General features: G+C 50.9%; 1 protein-coding gene across 4 annotated transcripts in view; it reads right to left on the bottom strand.

The window, feature by feature from the left end:
* The window catches only part of SYCP2 (synaptonemal complex protein 2), a 2,783,385-nt gene that overhangs the window by 625,858 nt on the left and 2,139,606 nt on the right, over positions 1-17,921 (bottom strand). For all 4 annotated transcript variants that reach the window (XM_078651823.1, XM_078651822.1, XM_078651824.1 and 1 more), the window contains one exon: positions 10,917-11,173. In XM_078651823.1, coding sequence (XP_078507949.1) covers positions 10,917-11,173 — 257 coding nt within the window. The remainder of the gene's footprint in view (positions 1-10,916; positions 11,174-17,921) is intronic.

The following is a 17,921-nucleotide window of genomic DNA, read 5'->3' as shown; positions in this document are numbered from 1 at the left end:
CCAGAGGAAAACAGAACGGCTTGTTTGGAGGCCTGATTTTGCTGCAGATCGACAGCAACCCCGGAACCTCAGGCGTACTGGCTCCAGAACTTAAATTGGGACTGAGTTAGAAGACACAACCAGAGTAGCTCTTGAACCTAGACTATGCAATTTCTCCTTGGAACGAGAGCACTGAGAAGGGGTCAAACACCTTTTGGACTTCTTATGCTTACGCCTAGACTTGCCTTTAGACCTCGTCCTTGACTGCGACAGTGACTGTTTCTGAGACCCTGAGGGACCCTTGGATTTCAAGCAGCACCGAACCCGCCTCCTATTCTTTTTGCACACGTTGATAAGGGAGCATTTGTTGCAGGACTTTGTCTTTGGTGCCTCAGAACCAATCATTCCTCAAACGTTGTGGGGATATGCGACCAACAACCAGTGGTATAGCAAAGGGGGTGGAGGGGCGGTCCACAAAGGGCAGCGCCCCCCCCCTCCCCCTGCTCTTACCTGAAGCCAAAGGGGCGGCAAATGTAGGATTCGTTTGCCAGCAACCCCTCCCCCTCTTACGGCCATCGCTGGGCGGCATAGTCTGGGACCGACACTACCAACTGCAGCATTGCCGGTAGTCTTTGGGGAGACATCCCTAGAATACTGTTTGAAAAGGTTTTGGAGAAAAAGTGCAAGAGACTAAGGGCATATTTTACTATATTTTGACGCACAGCAGTGCAGCACGCCTTCCTGCTGTGCTGTTGTGCGTCCGAATAAGAGGTCAGGAATGCGCCATATCTACAAGATATGGAGCATTCCTGTCCTTCTTCCTGCGCCAACGCAGACACCCTATGGCCATGGTGCAAGGGTGCCTGCAATTGCCGGGATGATCGTTGTTGTACCTTCCTGCACAAATACAATCATTAATGGTGTTTTGCTCCGGATATTGGTGGCACTAAAATGATAGAGGGTTCATAATTTGATACGTATATTGATACCCTTCTATTTTGAACAGAAATTGTGTTCGCAACATGTTTGGTTTTTATCTTGATGTACTGTATTTTAATAACCAACATTTCACTCATGAGCGTATTATTTTGATTAATAACAAATAATAAAAAAGTTTTTGGATATCTTTTCTAAATTACCTGTTGATTTTTAATTTGTCTTGTTGTGTCAATTTGAAAAATATTATTTGGTCCCTGGTTTTTTCACTTTTTCTTACCCCTTTTCTCTTTTTCTTTATCTTTTTCCCTTCTTTCTTTTTCAAAATAACACAATTTCGGTTTGAATTGAATTCTTTCTGTCAATGTGTTGAAATATGTATTCTTTCTCCTGAACTATTGTTTGGAACAATTATTCTCTACCCCTGGTTCAGGTTGGTGGGTTGCCTCTGTGGTTATACACTGCTATGTGTGCAGCACACATAGAAAGAGCAAAAAACGAGGAGAAATAAAGGAATTTCTCTTCATTGCGCCAGCCCTACACCTGCCCTAGGGAGGATTCTGGTGGGGATTCTGGTGCATTTCCAGGTTTACGACACTTTATAAATTTAGCAACACCATTGAAACGCCCCTTTCACGCAAAGTAATGCGTGAAAGGGGCCCATGTTGACAAGATTATGAAAAATCATGCAAGGGCTTATTTACAAGCGGCCTGCGCCGCCCAAGCGTAATTTTTTCTGATGAGGGCACGCAAAGCCACTTTGTGTGGCTTTTAAAGGCCTCATTGATATGGAGTAAGATAAAGCAGCGCAAGTTGCTGCGTTGTTTCACTCTGCATTCTCACTTCTTGAACAAAAACAAGGTCATGAAAAATCATGCAGGGTGACTTTACGTCGCCTTGTAAATATGGGCAGGCACACTGCACCACCGTTGCATCTAAAAAAGTGATGCACTGACAGCGCAATGGAATTGTAAATGAACCATTAAAGAGCTTATTTCCAAGTAGCCTGCGCCGCCCGAGCGTAATTTTTTCTGATGCTTGGGTGGCGCAATACCTATGAGGGCACGAAAAGCCACTTTGTGTGGCTTTTAAAGGCCTCATTGATATGGAGTAAGACAAAGCAGCGCACGTTGCTGCATTGTTTCACTCTGCATTAGGGAGGCGTTCCATGGGCACTGCGATAGGTGTCCCACGCAACACCCATTGATTGTAACGCTTGGGTGTGTTTTGTGCAGGAAGGTGTCCCTTCTTGAACAAAAACAATCGTGCCTGCAACGCAGACACCCTTGCACCATGATGCAAGGTAGCCTGCATTGGCACTAGGCAGCCCATTTTGTCCCAGTGCAGGGGGGAGTGACATAAATTCACCACATTTTATAAATACGGTGCATTCCTGCCTTATAACATTGGCGTAGGGCAGTGCAGCAATAAGACTTGCAGTGAAGCCCTACGCCAATTCCTCGTAAATGAGGCCCTACATCTGTAGCGGGGCTCCACATCCATTTCAAATGATGCATAAAAGATGAGCCGATGTCAAAGCACAGGGTGGCTCATATATGCTGGCAGAGCAGAGTCAATACAGAGGCTGATGGCACAGCCTTTTGAGTGCAGTGGAACAATGGCATAAGTTTACAGATCCAAGGGCATTTTCATCAAGTAGTTGCATAACCCTTTCGCCATGCAAAGGGGCTCAAGGGCGATGCTACTACTAAGTTACATTTATCAAGCCACGCAAGGCAGCCTTGCATAGCCCTGTGTGTCTTGATAAAACTAGAGTAATGAAACACAGAGCTACTTTGCGTTACTCTGCCCAGGGAGGCGTTTCGTGGGTGGAGCATGGGTGTTTCAAGGTATTCTTTCATGGATATTGGCGCATTCCCAGATGCACAAATTACTTACCTTTGGTAACGATATATCTGTAAGAAACTGTAGTTAGTGTTAGATTCCTTACCTTAGAATATCTCCAGTCGTCAGACTGGATCCGAAAGTTTTGCGTAGCAGTACCCCTGCGCGCCGGTACGCATCGATCGTCTGCGGCTCCGCATCCGTCGTCGGTGTCGTGGTCGCCAGGATGACATCGTCGGAGTACTTACACGCCGCCCTCGCATGCTGACATCAGCTTTCCGCGCCAGGAACGCAGAGCCATGCCAGAGACTGATACTGGTGCCATGAAACTAGGGCCCTGAAAGGGATGTCCTCAACCCTAGATATCGGTTCGCAAACCTTACTACCCCCCCCCCCCCCCCCCCCCCCGGAGGCGCTCATACAGATCTGCAGATCGGTAAAGTCAGGCTCTCCGAGGGATCGCTGGAAGCCTGGTGACCCTGGAGCCATACATTAGACACCTGTTAGAGGTATCCTTTAGGACTCACACTGTACCTATAGGGTGGAAACAGGCGGTAGTGCTTCCCCTACAAAAGAAGCCGAACATCAGTTTCGAGAAGCTGGAGAACCTCCGCCCATTTCATTCCTACCCTATATGGCCAAAGTAGCGGAGAAGGTCGTGAACATCCAGCTGATGGAATTTGTGGAGGAGGCGAACCTCCTTCATGCCACTCAGTTTGGATTCCGGCCCGACACTCTACTGAGTCGGCCCTACTTATGGCGGTCGAAACTATTAGTCAGGGGGTGGATGAGGGTCAAACTATGGCCCTGATTCTCCTGGATCTACGTGCAGCATTCGACACTGTAGCACATGTCACCTTGCTACAGTGTCTGAATGAAGGTGGGATCTCAGGGGCTGCACTGAAATGGATCCAGTCCTTCTTGGTAGATAGAGGTTTTCAGGTTAGGCAGGGGGACTACTACTCCAGAGTGGTCAACCTGGGTCAGGGCGTCCCCCAGGGTTCGTCCCTGATCCCAACCCTATTCAACCTGTATGTCTCCCCAGTGGCTACCATAGTTGAGGGCCATGGGCTGCGCATAGTCTCCTATGCCGATGACACGCAGCTGGTCATCTCCCTATCGCGCGCGCCCGGTCTTGCTGCGGCAGTTTCAGAGCCTGCATGCAGGAGCTTGCATCCAGGATGTCGTCCAACTGCCTGAGGCTGAACGGCAGCAAGACAGAAGTGCTCATGGTGGGGAGGGGGGCGCGTCGGTGTGGTCATCGGCATGGTGGCCACCCTGTTTGGGGTCGGCACCCATGCCATGTCAGGAAGCCAAAAATCTGGGTGTATGGCTCAATGCTGACTTAACATTTGGACCCCAGATTAACCGGGTGGTGGGGGTGTGCTTTGGTGTTCTGAAAGGCCTGCGGAAGGTTCTTGAGCTCCTTCCAACGGAGGCCAGAAGGACGCTGGTGCATGCCCTTGTAACAGCACGATTGGACTATGGCAATCTTCTCTACCTGGAGGCCACAGGAAAGAGCCTGGATCGGCTTCAGGTGTTGCAGAACGCCGCGGCCCGCCTGGTCCTGAGGTTGCCCAGGAGATCGGCCTCAAAGGGAGCGCTCCAAGCACTTCACTGGCTCCCGGTGAGGAGTAGAATCGAGTTCAAGGCTCTGTGTACGTGCCACCGCATTATAGGCAGTAAGGCACCGTTACCACTTCAGGACCTTGTTACCCGTTATGAGCCACTCCGAGCCTTGAGATCCTCCGGGTCTGGGCTACTGAAGATTCCCAAAGTGAAAATGGCACGTATGGGGGGCAGATCCTTTAGGTTTCTGGCCGCGAAAAGCTGGAACAAACTCCCGTTGGAACTGCGCCGAGCCGTCAGAGTCCAGATTCAGGGGTAAACTCAAAACTCATCTTTTTGTCCGGTAGCTTGGTGCCGGGTTTAGCTGCTGTGATTTTGCTGCTCCCACCTATCATAGCGCGGGGGCACGCCGATGTGCGTAACCAGGCGCTTTATAAACCTGCCTATTATTATTGTTATTATGGGTGGGGCGGTAAGGAATCTAACACTAACTACTGTTTTTTACAGATATATCGTTACCGAAGGTAAGTAACTTGTGCATCTGAAAGAAACAGGTTAGTGTTAGATTCCTTACCTTAGAATAGATACCCGAGCAATACCAACCCCGGAGTCGGGTCTGGGAACCAAGATCACACCAGAAAGTCCTGGAGAACGAAACGGCCGAAAAAGCCATCTCTCCGGACTTGGCTGTCCAGGCAGTAGTGTCTATCAAACGTGTGCAGCGAAGCCCACGTAGCTGCCTGACAGATGTCCTGCAAGGGGACTTCCCGACCCAGGGCAGTAGTAGCCGCTGTGGCCCGAGTAGAATGGGCCCTCAGCCCAACAGGAGGCTCCTTCCTCGCTAAGGAGTAACAGACCTTGATGCACAACCGACCCACCGATGAGATGGTCCTTTTGTGCACCGCCCGTCCCTTCTTCATGCCCACGTAACCAACAAAGAGCTTGTCCTTCACCCCGAACTGGCGTGTGCGGTCTAGATAAAAGGAGAGCACACGTTTTGGGTCCAGACGGTGGAGCCTCTCTTCCTCCTTCGAGGGATGCGGAGGCGGAAAAAAGGTGGGCAAGGTGATGGACTGCCCAATATGAAAGGCTATGACCACTTTGGGCAGGAAAGAAGGACGAGTTTTCAAGACAACTTTGTCCGGATGGACAGAAAGGAAAGGAGGCTTAGAAGAAAGAGCCTGGAGCTCCCTCACTCTCCTGGCAGAGGTGATGGCACCAAGGAATGAAGTCTTAAGAGTCAGAAGACGTAGAGGGCAATTGTGAAGTGGCTCGAAAGGAGCGCACATCAAGTAGGTTAGAACAAGGTTCAAGTCCCACTGAGGCATCACGAAAGGAACAGGAAGAAACATGTGTGTGATGCCTTTCAAGAATCTATTTACAACAGGGGACTTGAAAAGAGAAGGCTGATCAGGAAGCCACAAGAAGGCAGAAATGGCAGAGAGGTAGCCCTTAAGAGTGCCCAGTGCAGAAGCCTGCTCGGCAAGAGAAAGAAGGAAGAGGAGAACCTCTGAAAGGGGGGCAGAGAGAGGAATGCAAAACCAACAGTTGATGGACAGAATGCAGAACAATGTCATACATTCATCCCAGTACAGAGATCTGGGCCTGAATCCATTGTTGTTTTGCACTCCACACCACCCCAGTTGAGACATGGCCATATGCAAATCAGCCTTGACCCTGTGCCTCGTGGGAACAGTCCAGCCCGAACTGCCAAGCCTGTGATAGTGCCCAGACCAGAGCCCTGCTGGGCTAAAGAAAGAAGGAACAGGAGAACCTCCGAAAGAGGGGCAGAAAGATGATCCACAGTCTTTGCTGTGCGCCATGCCACAAATTTGTTCCACCTGCAGGCGTATGCCGATTTTGTGGAGGGACGCCTGGCTGCCAGAATCCCATCACAGACTTCAGGAGGCAAGTCAAATGGCCTCAACTGCCGCCGCTCAATCTCCACGCATGGAGGTGGAGGCTGGACAGGTTCGGGTGGAGGACCGCCCCCTGCTGCTGCGACAGAAGGTCCTCCTGAAGAGGTAGACAAATCGGGGGATTAACTGACATGCTGTGTAGATCGGGATACCAGTACCTTCATGCTCAGTCCGGAGCCACAAGGATGACTTGGGCCCGGTCACGCCTATTCTTCTTCAGCATACTGCGCAGAAGTGGTATAGGCGGAAAGGCGTTCAACAGACCGCAGCTCCACTCATGACGAAAAGCGTCTCCGAGCGAGTGCCGCCTTGGAAATACCAACGTGGAGAACTGATGACATTGCGAGTTCTCTTCAGTGGCAAATAGATCTAACCAAGGCTCTCGCCACTGCTGAAAGAGGCCTTGCACCAAGTCTGAGTTCAGACACCATTCGTGATCCATCATGCACCGGCGGCTGAGTTTGTCCGCCCTGGCGTTCAGGGAACCTGCCAGGTGTTGAACCACCAGTTTAATGCCCTGGTGTTCCAGCCATGTCCAGAGGCACAGAGCCTCCTGATAAAGAGTCCACGACCCCACCCGCCCTGTTTGTTGCAGTACCACATGGCGGTAGTGTTGTCCGTGAACACCTGCACTACACTTCCCTGGACAGAGGGAAGGAATGCCTTCAGTGCAAGCCGGATCGCCCGCAGCTCCAGAAGGTTGATGTGGAGCCGGGACTCCGTCGGACACCAGAGACCTCTGATCTCCCTCTCTCCCATGTGGACCCCCCATTCAAGAAGGGACGCATCCGTCACCACTACGTGCTCGGTTGGGGTAGGGAGAGAGATCTGCCGCTGACCCAATCAAGGTTCGTGAGCCACCACTGCAACTGTCTTGCAGTGCCCTCCAAGATCCAGACGTGGTCGGACAGGTTGCCCTGATGCTGTGCCCACTGAAACTTCAGGTCCCACTGCAGAGCCCGCATCCGCCACCGGGCGTGATGCATTAGAAGGATGCAGGAAGCCATCAGCCCCAGGAGCCGCAGCGTCAACCTGACCAAAACTCGGGATAAAGGCTGAAAGACCGGAATCAAAGCCTGAATATCCCAAACCCGCTGTTCGGGGGATAAACCCGAAACTGCGTTGAGTCCAGAACCGCTTCGATAAATAGGAGTTTCTGAGAGGGGCAAAGGTGTGACTTCGGCACGTTGATGGAGGACCCCAGTGAGTGCAGGAGGTCGGCCGTAGTCTAGAGGTGGGAGACGACTGTCTGGGGCGAGCCCGCCTTCAAAAACTAATCGTCGAGATAGGGGAAGACTGAAACCCCTCATCTGCGCAGATGAGCTGCGACCACCGCCATCACTTTCGTGAACACCCGTGGGGCGCTGATAAGGCCGAAGGGGAGCACAGTAAACTGAAAGTGCTCGTGGCCTACCGTGAACCGCAGGTAAAACCGGTGGGCCGGCAGGACGGGAATGTGGAAATATGCGTCCTGTAAGTCCAACGCTACCATCCAGTCTTCTGGGTCCAGGGCAGCTAGGACCTGAGCCAAAGTCAGCATCATGAACTTCTCCTTCTGGAGGAAGCCGTTGACGCTCTGTAGGTCCAAGATAGGGCGTAGGTCTCCTTTGCCCTTCTTGGGTACCAGAAAGTAGTGGGAATAGCAACCACGTCCTACTTCTGGCCCAGGAACGGGTTCGACGGCCCCCTTGGCCAAGAGGGCCGTAACTTCCTACTGTAGAAGTCGCGTGTGATCTCCCGACATGTGGTGGTACTGCGGTGGCATGGCTGGAGGGGTCGTCTTGAAGGGGAGGGAGTAGCCCCTTCGGACAATTTGCAGCACCCACCTGTCCGATGTGATGAAGCACCAGTGAAGGAGGTGATGGCGAACCCTGCCCCCCACTGGCGTCGAATGGGCCTGAAAATCCGGACTAGGAGGATTTTGAGGCAGATGCTGCGGGGGCGGGTGTGGACTACTTTGCCGGTGTCCCCCGCACCGCCACGGCGGTTACCACGTCCGCGACCACATTGGGTTGGTTCTGCGGCCTGTGGCTAGCTGGACGGGTGGGGGCGACCCTTCCTTGGCCACGAAAGAGGCAAAAGGTGGAAGTTTGCTGGCGTAGGCCGAGGCCCAAGGACTTGGCCGTAGCCCTGGAGCCCTTGAAACGCTCCACCGCACTGTCCACCTTGTTGCCAAAGAGGCGACGGTCATCAAAGGGCATGTCCATAAGGGCGGCTTGGACATCCCCGAAAAGTTGGCGGACCTCAGCAAGGCGTGGCGGCGAACCGCCACCATCGTCGCAATCACCCTGCCCAGCGAGTCCGTGGTATCAAGTACACACCGAATCAAATAGCGTGCTGCATCCCATCCCTCTGCTAGGGCTTGGGTAAGCTTTGCCTGGACCTCCAGCGGGCACTGCGGCAGCACTTTCGCAACCGTATCCCACAGAGAGTGGGTGTAACGGCCCAAAAGGCAGGCGGTGTTGACAGACCGCAACCCCAAACTCAGTGAGGAGAACAGTTTCTTCCCAAACTGATCGTACCTTTTGGATTCCTGATCCGGGGGAGCGGTCGGAATTCGGTCTGGGAGGTAGAGGCTTAGATCACCAGGCTCTCGGGGGTGGGGTGAACGGACAGGAAGCTGGGGTCGCCCGGAGCCGGGCATGGTGTTGGGCCACGTTCCGATCTACAGGGAGGCCTGTAGAGGGCTTGGACCAGGTGCCCAGCAAAACGTCAGTGAGGGCTTGGTTAAACAGCAGTAGAGGCTCCGAGGAGCTTGCCTGTGGTTTGAGCATCTCAGTGAGGAGGTTAGTCCTCATGGCCACGACCGGGAGCTCAAGAGCCAAGGCCTTGGCAGCCCTAGTCAACACCACACTGTAAGCAGCCCCCTCCTCTGTAGGGGCCTCCCCCAGCTCGTCTGCCCAGTCTTGGCTCAACTGACACTGCAGTGCCAGAGGGTCCTCAGACCCCTTCCAATCCCCCTCGTCATCCATCTCCTGATAGTCAGGAACAAATGATATGATAGAGACGGGTCGTTGGTGAAGGGCTCACCAATCGGCGTCGAAGATGGCGCCGGTCCGACGCCGGATCCGGACTGGGGCTTGGACCGGGGACGATGTCGTCCAGGAAGGGCGTCGGAGGTGACACCCTTGGTGACGACGCCAGCGGAGGGGTCGTAAGGTTGACCGGCATTGTCACGATTCCAGGCCTGGATCCAGAGGAGCCCTGCGGCGTCGAGACCGGAGTCGTCGACGGAGACGGGGCCGTAGCACCCGATGGTGCCGGGGCCGGAGCCACTGGCCCGCTTGAGCTCCCAGATGGACCCGCGGGGCCCGAAGGCACCTCGTCGGGTTCCGACGGAGGGAAGCACGACCTCATGGCCATAAGGAAGGAGCTAATCTCCCCCGGCGTCGCATGCAGCCCAGGGACCGGCATGTGTTGAGCTGGACGTGGCGCTTGCGGCTCTGGCGGAGCCGCTTGGGCGGTGTCGCCCGTAACCCCGGACGCGTCGCACGAGCGTCGGGGGGAGTCAGAAGAGCAATGCCGCTTCTTCGACTTCTTGTGCCTCGACTTACCTGAGGACTTGGAGCACGGCGAGCGGTGTTGACTCGTTGAGCGATGACTGTGCCCCTGCGACCGTTCCTTCGACCTCCTCCTGGACCGGGACCTCAAGCGTCGCAGGGCCGACTGCCGGAGTTTGAGACGCTTACGGGACCACTCCCGCCTAGCCATCGAGGTCAGGGCCTGGCAGTCGGGGCACGACTTGTCATCGTGGTCAGCCCGAGACAGTAAAGGCAACGACTGTGGGGGTCGGTCACCGACATCAAGCGGTGACAATCGTCGCAGGGTTTGAACCCGGGCATCCCTTTCGGCTCCGCGAGGGGCGTTATCGACTCGAGAAGGATCCAAAAGAGATCAAAAAGTTTAGTCAGAAATTGACTAGGAGTACTGCTCTTCCCGGATCTGCGCTTGCTGGTGGGGAAAAAAGAAGAACTGACGTCAGCGCGCGAGGGCGTCGTCGAAGTACTCCGACGACGTCATCCCGGCGACCATGACGACAGACGCGGAGCCGCAGACACGCCTACCGACGAGCAGGGGTACTGCTACACAAAACTTCCTGGATCCAGTCTGACGCCTGGGGATATTCTAAGGTAAGGAATCTAACACTAACCTGTTTCTTTCAGATTTACCATTACTGGTAGACCTGGGAATGTATCAAAATGCTAAGCCTTCCCAGGTGAAGCGTGAGGAGGAGAAATATCTTCATTTTTCATTTATTTTTCCTCTTACTATGTGAGCTGCATTATGCAGCATACATAGAAAGATGCCTCAGAAGATTTTTTCCATGTATGGAGGAGCCACTTCCTGCACAAAAAAATACTGCTTACAACCAAGCCACCCTTGCACCACGGTGCAAAGGTGCCTGCGATGGCGCTAGAGAGCACATGACAGGAATGTGCAGTATAGTGTTGCATAAGGCGCATTCCTGTTCTTTCCCTATCACGCAGCGCAACAAGGTGACTTGCTCTGCTGCGTTATTGTGATGAGTAAGCTAGCAAAGCAAGAAGGCTTCATTCTCTGATAACAACATATTTACTTGCAAAAGGCATTAAAGAAATCACATACGTATTCATTAGAGAAATGTATACAGTCCACCAAAGTTGATTTGAACAGAAGCTACATTCTTACCAAGGACAAGGGACTGAAATCTGGCGAAGAACTTTCGTTATTGCGTGTTTGCTCGGTAAAAGTATTTTCAGTCTGCTTCTTGATTGGCTTATCGTAATTTTTCATTACCGTTGTATAGAACTTGTCAGTTGATAGACTTTTTATTTTAAGAGGAGACTCGCTTTTTCCTGAAGATAGGTCTTCTAAGGACGACGATGTTGATCTTGCTAAGCTACTATGTTTGAGAGAAAATTCGGTCTCGGAATAATATTCCTCACCTAGAAAAATGGAAAAGATTTTGACCAATATTTAAACTTATTGTCAACTGATTGAGATCGAATACACACAGAAGGGCAAAGGGAGGCAGTAGTACGTACTTTTGAAATTATGGAAGCTACTTAATATCATGCATCTGAGATTGTCAGAACTGTCAAAGTTCTATCGTAAAGTAAATGGCATAGTGCATAAACATGAGCAATATACCGACATACCATGGTTCATTTCTGATTACATTAGCATTCCCAACAGACAGTGCTGTACTGGCTATTCTGGCAGCCTGGCACAGCTTCATGGGCCAGCTTGAAAGGCGCAGCGTGTGTTTTTTTTTTTAATGGTACAGTGGACCATGACAGGACCAAAAATAGCAGCCTACACACTGGCCCACCTGGCAGTGCCACACTGCCCGAAATACAAGTCTAACTGCCTACAGCAAGACAAAGAGCCTGTAGACAGAAGCTACACATGGAAAATGAAATATCAACTACATATTACATCCTAATAAAATCACACAAAATCGCAAACAACATCATAGACAAAAGAAAGAGTTACTAACCTGAGCAATAAGTGTCCAAAGTAATCAGAACAGTCCACATTGGTAGTTCAACATAGATGTGGATTCTAGCCAACAGGTGTTTCGGCTGTATGGATCAAACCACAGACTTCTTCAGGGCAAACTGCAAAAAGCTTGGTCAGAATAGGAGAGGCAAGACGCCGTACCTCCCAGGGAGCACTATCCGCGTGGACTTTCATGTCTCTCAGGAGACGCATGGATATCGTTCATTGACTTTCAATTGAAACGTGAGAATGTAGCTCACTGTTATTGGAGTTTTGCTTACTTTCTTTATATCTCTGAACCATTGCGCTTTCCGACATTACTGGCATTCCTAAATTGGATACTGTAGGAGAGTGGGGTCTGCAATCCTATGGTCACCCCAGATTTTTGCTTTTTGCTTCACTGGTTTACGACTTTCCCTGGCTGTGGGCCTGCTAATCAGACCCACAGCCTAGCTGTTCTCTCTCTAAATTGACAACCATGTACCTTAGGTGCATTTACCAATTGGTACTGGGCCACCTTATCAGTCCCTGTACAGTGTACCATAGGTACCCAGGGCATAGGTGTACCCAGGGCCTACCAGGGGCTGAAGCATGTATTATGCCACCCCTGGCTGGCCATCTAAACAGACACAACTGGCTGCACGACAGCTGGGGCAAGGTGGTGTAATCACCCTTTGCTGTAGATATAGTATACCTATATCTAACCCTAAAATGGACACATATATTCCTATCAGTCACTCCTATGGCAGGCCTTATCAATCCTGAAGGCAGAGAGCTTGGAATTATGTGAGATGGTGCTCTGGCATGAGCTGAGCCCGTCTGCAGCTTGCGGAACCAAGTCCTAATAGCTGTTCCATGATAACGCTATACCATATACTCTTAAGTGCATTATAATCCTTGCGGTTAAATGCCAACTCTGGTATAACATTATCAAAACATGTCGAGTAAGGTGTCATACGAATTGGAATACTACCCCCTCGCTAATTCTGGCGACGGGGGTAGCATTCCACCCTTCTAGAGGGACACGACATGTATGTAACTGAGAACCTCGGTTAAAGTTAACTCGAGCCTTGGCATCACAAAATGGATGCTGCCACCACAGACACAAGTCTGACCTCCTGCTACTGGGAGTCCTTCCAGCGAGGGAGGCTTGGACAAAGGGTTTCCTGCCTTGGGAGGTGCTAGCACCACCCCAGACAGGATTTTGTGTATTGGGTAGGACAGGCCTGAAAGGAATGAGACATGCCCGAGGCACACAAGGTGTCCTGTGCATACACCGGTTCAAACCAGTTGCTGGGGCATCCCTGCCCCAGCTCTGGCGCAAAACCGGACAAAGGATGGGGGGTGTAACCACCCCCCTTCCTGGTCCCACCCAGGGGAGGGACCTAGTCAGTAGTGCAGCCCCCTTTAGGAGAATAAAGGTAGGAGCTGGTCCCATTCCAAATTAGATTATCCTGAACAACTTACAAGAAGAAACTCTGGACTTCGACGTTCTGCTCTACAGAAGACGGAAGAATCCCCCTTGTGGGCAAGGAGTGTCCACCCTGCACAAGCAGGCACCATCAAGCGTCCAGCTGCTTCACTTTGTCGTCTTCCCTCGAGGATCTAGACTTAAGAGCCCGACGAGACCCGGATTCCCAGACCTCTCCGACCTCAACTCACCTCTGCAGCACAGCTGAGATCCGTGGGTGCAACGAGACACGTGGGACCGGCCATCTTGAAAGAAACTGCACTTCGCTTCCAGCACGACTCCCGAGGTAAATTCGACCAAGTGCTTTGGGGACTGAGAAGCCCCAGCCCCGAGCAGCTCCTGCACCGAAGATCAGCCCTCCAGCATCCACGAGATCTGCGTGGGGCCCTTCTGCCTCTTTGCAGCTCGACGCGTTTTCTGGTCACTTGCCGGATGGCTAGTGGCCTCCTAGACGACGAACTTTGAAATCTTCACTGCTGGTCTGGTTGCTCCAGACTGGCCCTTGCTCCCTTCCAAAAGAGGAGCACCCCGGACCCTCCTGGTCCACTCCAGATGCCGTTTCCACTCACCGCGTGGGTTGCCTTTGCCAAGGCTCGTTGACGCCGATTCCGGATCCAACACCGCCGACAGTGGGAGCCTGCGTGGGACAGCTCGTGCCTCCATCCTGGTCATCGAAGACACCTCCTGGTCCACGTGGCTGCAGAGACAAGCGTCCACTCTTCACCTGATCGCGACGACAGCATCTGGTTCCTTCCTGGTTCCACACCGGTCACTGGCTAGTGACTTTGAACACTGTCCCCTCTGCTTTCAGGTCCTCTTCTTCACCGATCTACCCTTGGATCGCACCGGACATCTTCCTCCTGGTCGCCTGCAGCATCTTTTCTTCCAGGCTCCATAGACTTCAACGCGAGAACCCGACACACTTTGACACCTATGCACCCGCAGCCCGTGGGTGAGGTAACGAGAGCATTTTGGTGCTCAGGGGTAGTTTAACCGTCCTAGTGTCCAGTTCCACAGTCGTTTTAGTCCTACCTAGTCAGGATTGTCCGTACTCACCTTTAACTTGAACTGTACTGTCCATAGACGTTGTTACGCATCTCGCGTGTGAGTTCACACTCTGCACACGCGTCCCGTGGGCCTCCTATTACTTACCTAAGGTGAAGATAGCGTAGTCCTAGCGAACCTCCAGCCTCTGGAAAGTTCCATTCTTTCTATCGACTTTCACATTCCACTTACTTAGTATATGGTTTGTCGTGCCCCTAGGGCACCATTGTAATTTTGTGCAACTTGTCGTATTTTTCCTAAGAGATTGTCATGTGCTTAGCCCTCTGACCTCATAAAGAGTTCAGAGGTGTTTGTTATTAATAAATATATTGTTTATTTTCATAACAACCTGTGTGGTGTCCTTTCATCTGGTATTCAAGGGGTTATATTGTGGTAAAACAGCTGGCTTCAAATGCCAAAAGAGTTTAGCCTAAGACTGCTTTGTCCATGCTACCACTAGGATAGCTGGTCTATAAGGTTGACTTACAACCAATCACCATAAGGGTTGTTTGGACTGATACAAGGTGATCACTAGAACTAGTGAGCATCATATATCAGGCCAACTTCTCACAGATACTGTACCTTCAAGTATTTTATATACGGGGGGGCTAGAGAGCGCGCAACGGAATGGCTGCACCTTAGTGCCGCTCCGCTGGTCAGTGGACATTATCCTACATTAACTGTGGACCAGCTGGACCATGCGGTGCGAAACTAATAAAAATCAGAAGCTGAAGGTCACTGCTACAAAGCAACGCTATTGTGGGAGTGTAGAAACCGCCTTTCGACTTGTGAGATCGTGTGTAGATGAAGAGATTCAGGAATGCTGGGCTGGCACAAAATGGCGGAGTGCTAGATCGGGTAGCGGCCCGAGGTGTGCGTAGTGAAACAACGAGAGAGCCTGCCATTGCGGACCTCTGGACTGCTCGCTGAGGCGAGCGATGGTGCTGTGGTCACTGCTGATAGACCGAGCACCGGAATATTTGCTGAAGGGGTAACCGTTGGAGCAGTGGTGGCCTTGGGGCCACGGTGGATGCGAGATGTGGTGCCAGGAGGTCGAATTGGGCATGGAGTGCACTGTATACGCCATGAGTGCGGCTGCAACATGTGTGTGGGCTCGGCGTGGCGTCTCCCCCCCACATACAACAAGCGCTAATGGGACACAGTCCGCTGGGCAGAGTTCGGCAGCAACATAAGGAGACAATGTTGTTTAATAGCATGCTGCCGGTGACTGTGCAAACTGCTCATCGCTGTTAATTCCTCGGGGCCTGGGTTGGCGGAAAAGCACAGTGGGGTATGCGGTTTACGCCTTGTGCACCAGGAATCGGCGCATATACCTCTGCTGATCACAGTAGCGCAATGACTTGCAGACTATCTCTCAAGGATCTAGCTTACTGATTGCACTAAGAGGCACAGCCTGTAGTAGTGAACAACACTGTGTAAAACACATCACTCCCTGAGCTGCTGCAGGCCTCCAGCGATGCGCAGTAGACAGCAATACTAGACACGGTAACAAGTGTATCATATACTGTAATGCCTGAATAGGCCATAATTGACCTGACTATATGAGCTCAGTGTACAAATATGCTAAGTTTAGTGTTGTTACATGATGCTATAGCGGGACTTCGCCCAGAAACTAAGTATTAGTTGTTATAATGATGAAGAGCACATTCAGCGTTTATGTTATTGGCACTAGTCAGTGTACACATAACGCACAGGACAATGTAAGTTACTTCCCGGCACAATATAATTAGATGGTGCTACAACACCTCTAGCACATAGTTGAAAGATACTTACTCTTGCAATATCAATGTTTATTTTATTCCCCAGTGGTCCTTGAAGTGCACAGGATACCTGACCACATCTGCGCGGATGCAGCAGCGTGCGCTTAGCGGCCCCGCAGTGGGTATACTCCAAGGCAGTTGGATTGATGGTTTTCTTGTTGACAGGGTTGTGTCGTTGGCAGAATTGGGTTGCCAATGTGGGTCAGGTATCTGGGAAATGTTTAAAGTAGTTTGCTTCAGTCGTTGGCTTGTGCCGCACAGAATAGGCGATAATGGACTCGTCAAGGAAGTACATGTACGACACCTTAGATACCACCACAAATTGTGTATAGGGCACAGGACAATATACACAGTGTTATGTATAATAATATGTGTCCCTGAATGAGTAGTAAAGTAATGGCATCCCGAATTAACTTACTAACCTGGAACGTTCGAGGTTTGAATAATCCCAAAAAATTACATCAGGTATTTGCGTTCCTTGACAGACACCATGTAGGAATAGCTCTACTGGAAACATACTTAGCCAAGACATCTAGATGTGCGTTAGGACGTAGGTGGGCCAAACACGCCATTGGCTCATCATACTCGACCTACTCGAGAGGTGTGCTGATACTAATTAAGAAAGGTATACAATTCACTGTGAGACACACACTAATGGATGACTGCGGACGATATGTGATAGTCACAGGGATACTTAGAGGTCAACGTATTGAACTAGTAAATATACACGGTCCCAATATAGATGACCCTGAATTTTTTACGATATATGGCCAAAATAAGAGATCTGCCCGAGATGGAGACATTGTGGGGTGGCGACTTCAACCTAGCCTTTGATGATGCCTTAGATCGGTTGGGCGTAACGAGAGAACCTCATACTAAGGCAGTCCAAGCAGTAAGAGATTACATGGAGGAAATTGCTATGACAGACGTATGGAGACTGCGTAACCCACACACTCTGCTGGCTACACACACCTTGTCCATACATAGTAGTTGGTTGCACATAGATTATTGGTTGACGATCACAGCAGCTAGCACATGGATTAGTAACATCCAACATTTACCAAAAACACTATCAGACCATAATCCGATTCTGCTCTCGATGTGTATCCCTGAGTATGTACCGCCACCGTACATTTGGCGATTCGATGCCAAAGCCTTATTAGACCCAACGTATAATGATGCTATACAAGGCGCCATCATAAAATATTTTCAATTAAACCAGGACTCGGTAGACGATACTGGATTATTATGGGGAGCCTTTAAGGCCACCATTAGGGGAGTGTGCATTAGCACAAACGTCGGCATATTGAGGGCTATACCTACCCAATTTGCCAAGTGTGAAGACAAACTAAAACTACTAGAGCAGAAATATGCACGTACCTCTGACAGGGCTATTCTGGGCAAAATTAGAGAAACGCTATCAGTATACCAGGACTACGCAGATAGCGAACTTAAATACCTATCGAGACGGCAGGTGGCAGAATGAGGCACATATTAGCACAAAAGATCTCCCGGGACTATACCCCACACACAGTGATTAAAATATGGGATTTACAGGGCACCCCATTGTATGATAAACAGGGTATCCTATCGGCTTTCATGACAACATACGGGGATATGTACACCACCCGCAAACTGGCTGACCTGCCTGAAATACTTGAATATTTGGAAGATGTGGCAATAGCCTGGTTGTCAGATGCCCAGCGTGAATATCTAGCACAACCCATCACCATAGAAGAAGTTACTGAAGTGATTAAGTCTGTACCCAATGGGAAAGCACCAGGCCCGGATGGGTTTACCGGTGAGTTCTGTGGAAAAGTAAATTTTGCCATGTTATATGTGCCTACGTGTTCCCCATCCTATGTTATATGTGCATGATTAGATATGCATGTATCC

This window comes from Lissotriton helveticus, chromosome 7 (genome assembly GCF_964261635.1).
Source record: "Lissotriton helveticus chromosome 7, aLisHel1.1, whole genome shotgun sequence".
NCBI classification, from domain to species: domain Eukaryota; kingdom Metazoa; phylum Chordata; class Amphibia; order Caudata; family Salamandridae; genus Lissotriton; species Lissotriton helveticus.
Note: the sequence above shows the minus strand (reverse complement) of the source record. Positions and strands in the feature narration are given on the sequence as shown.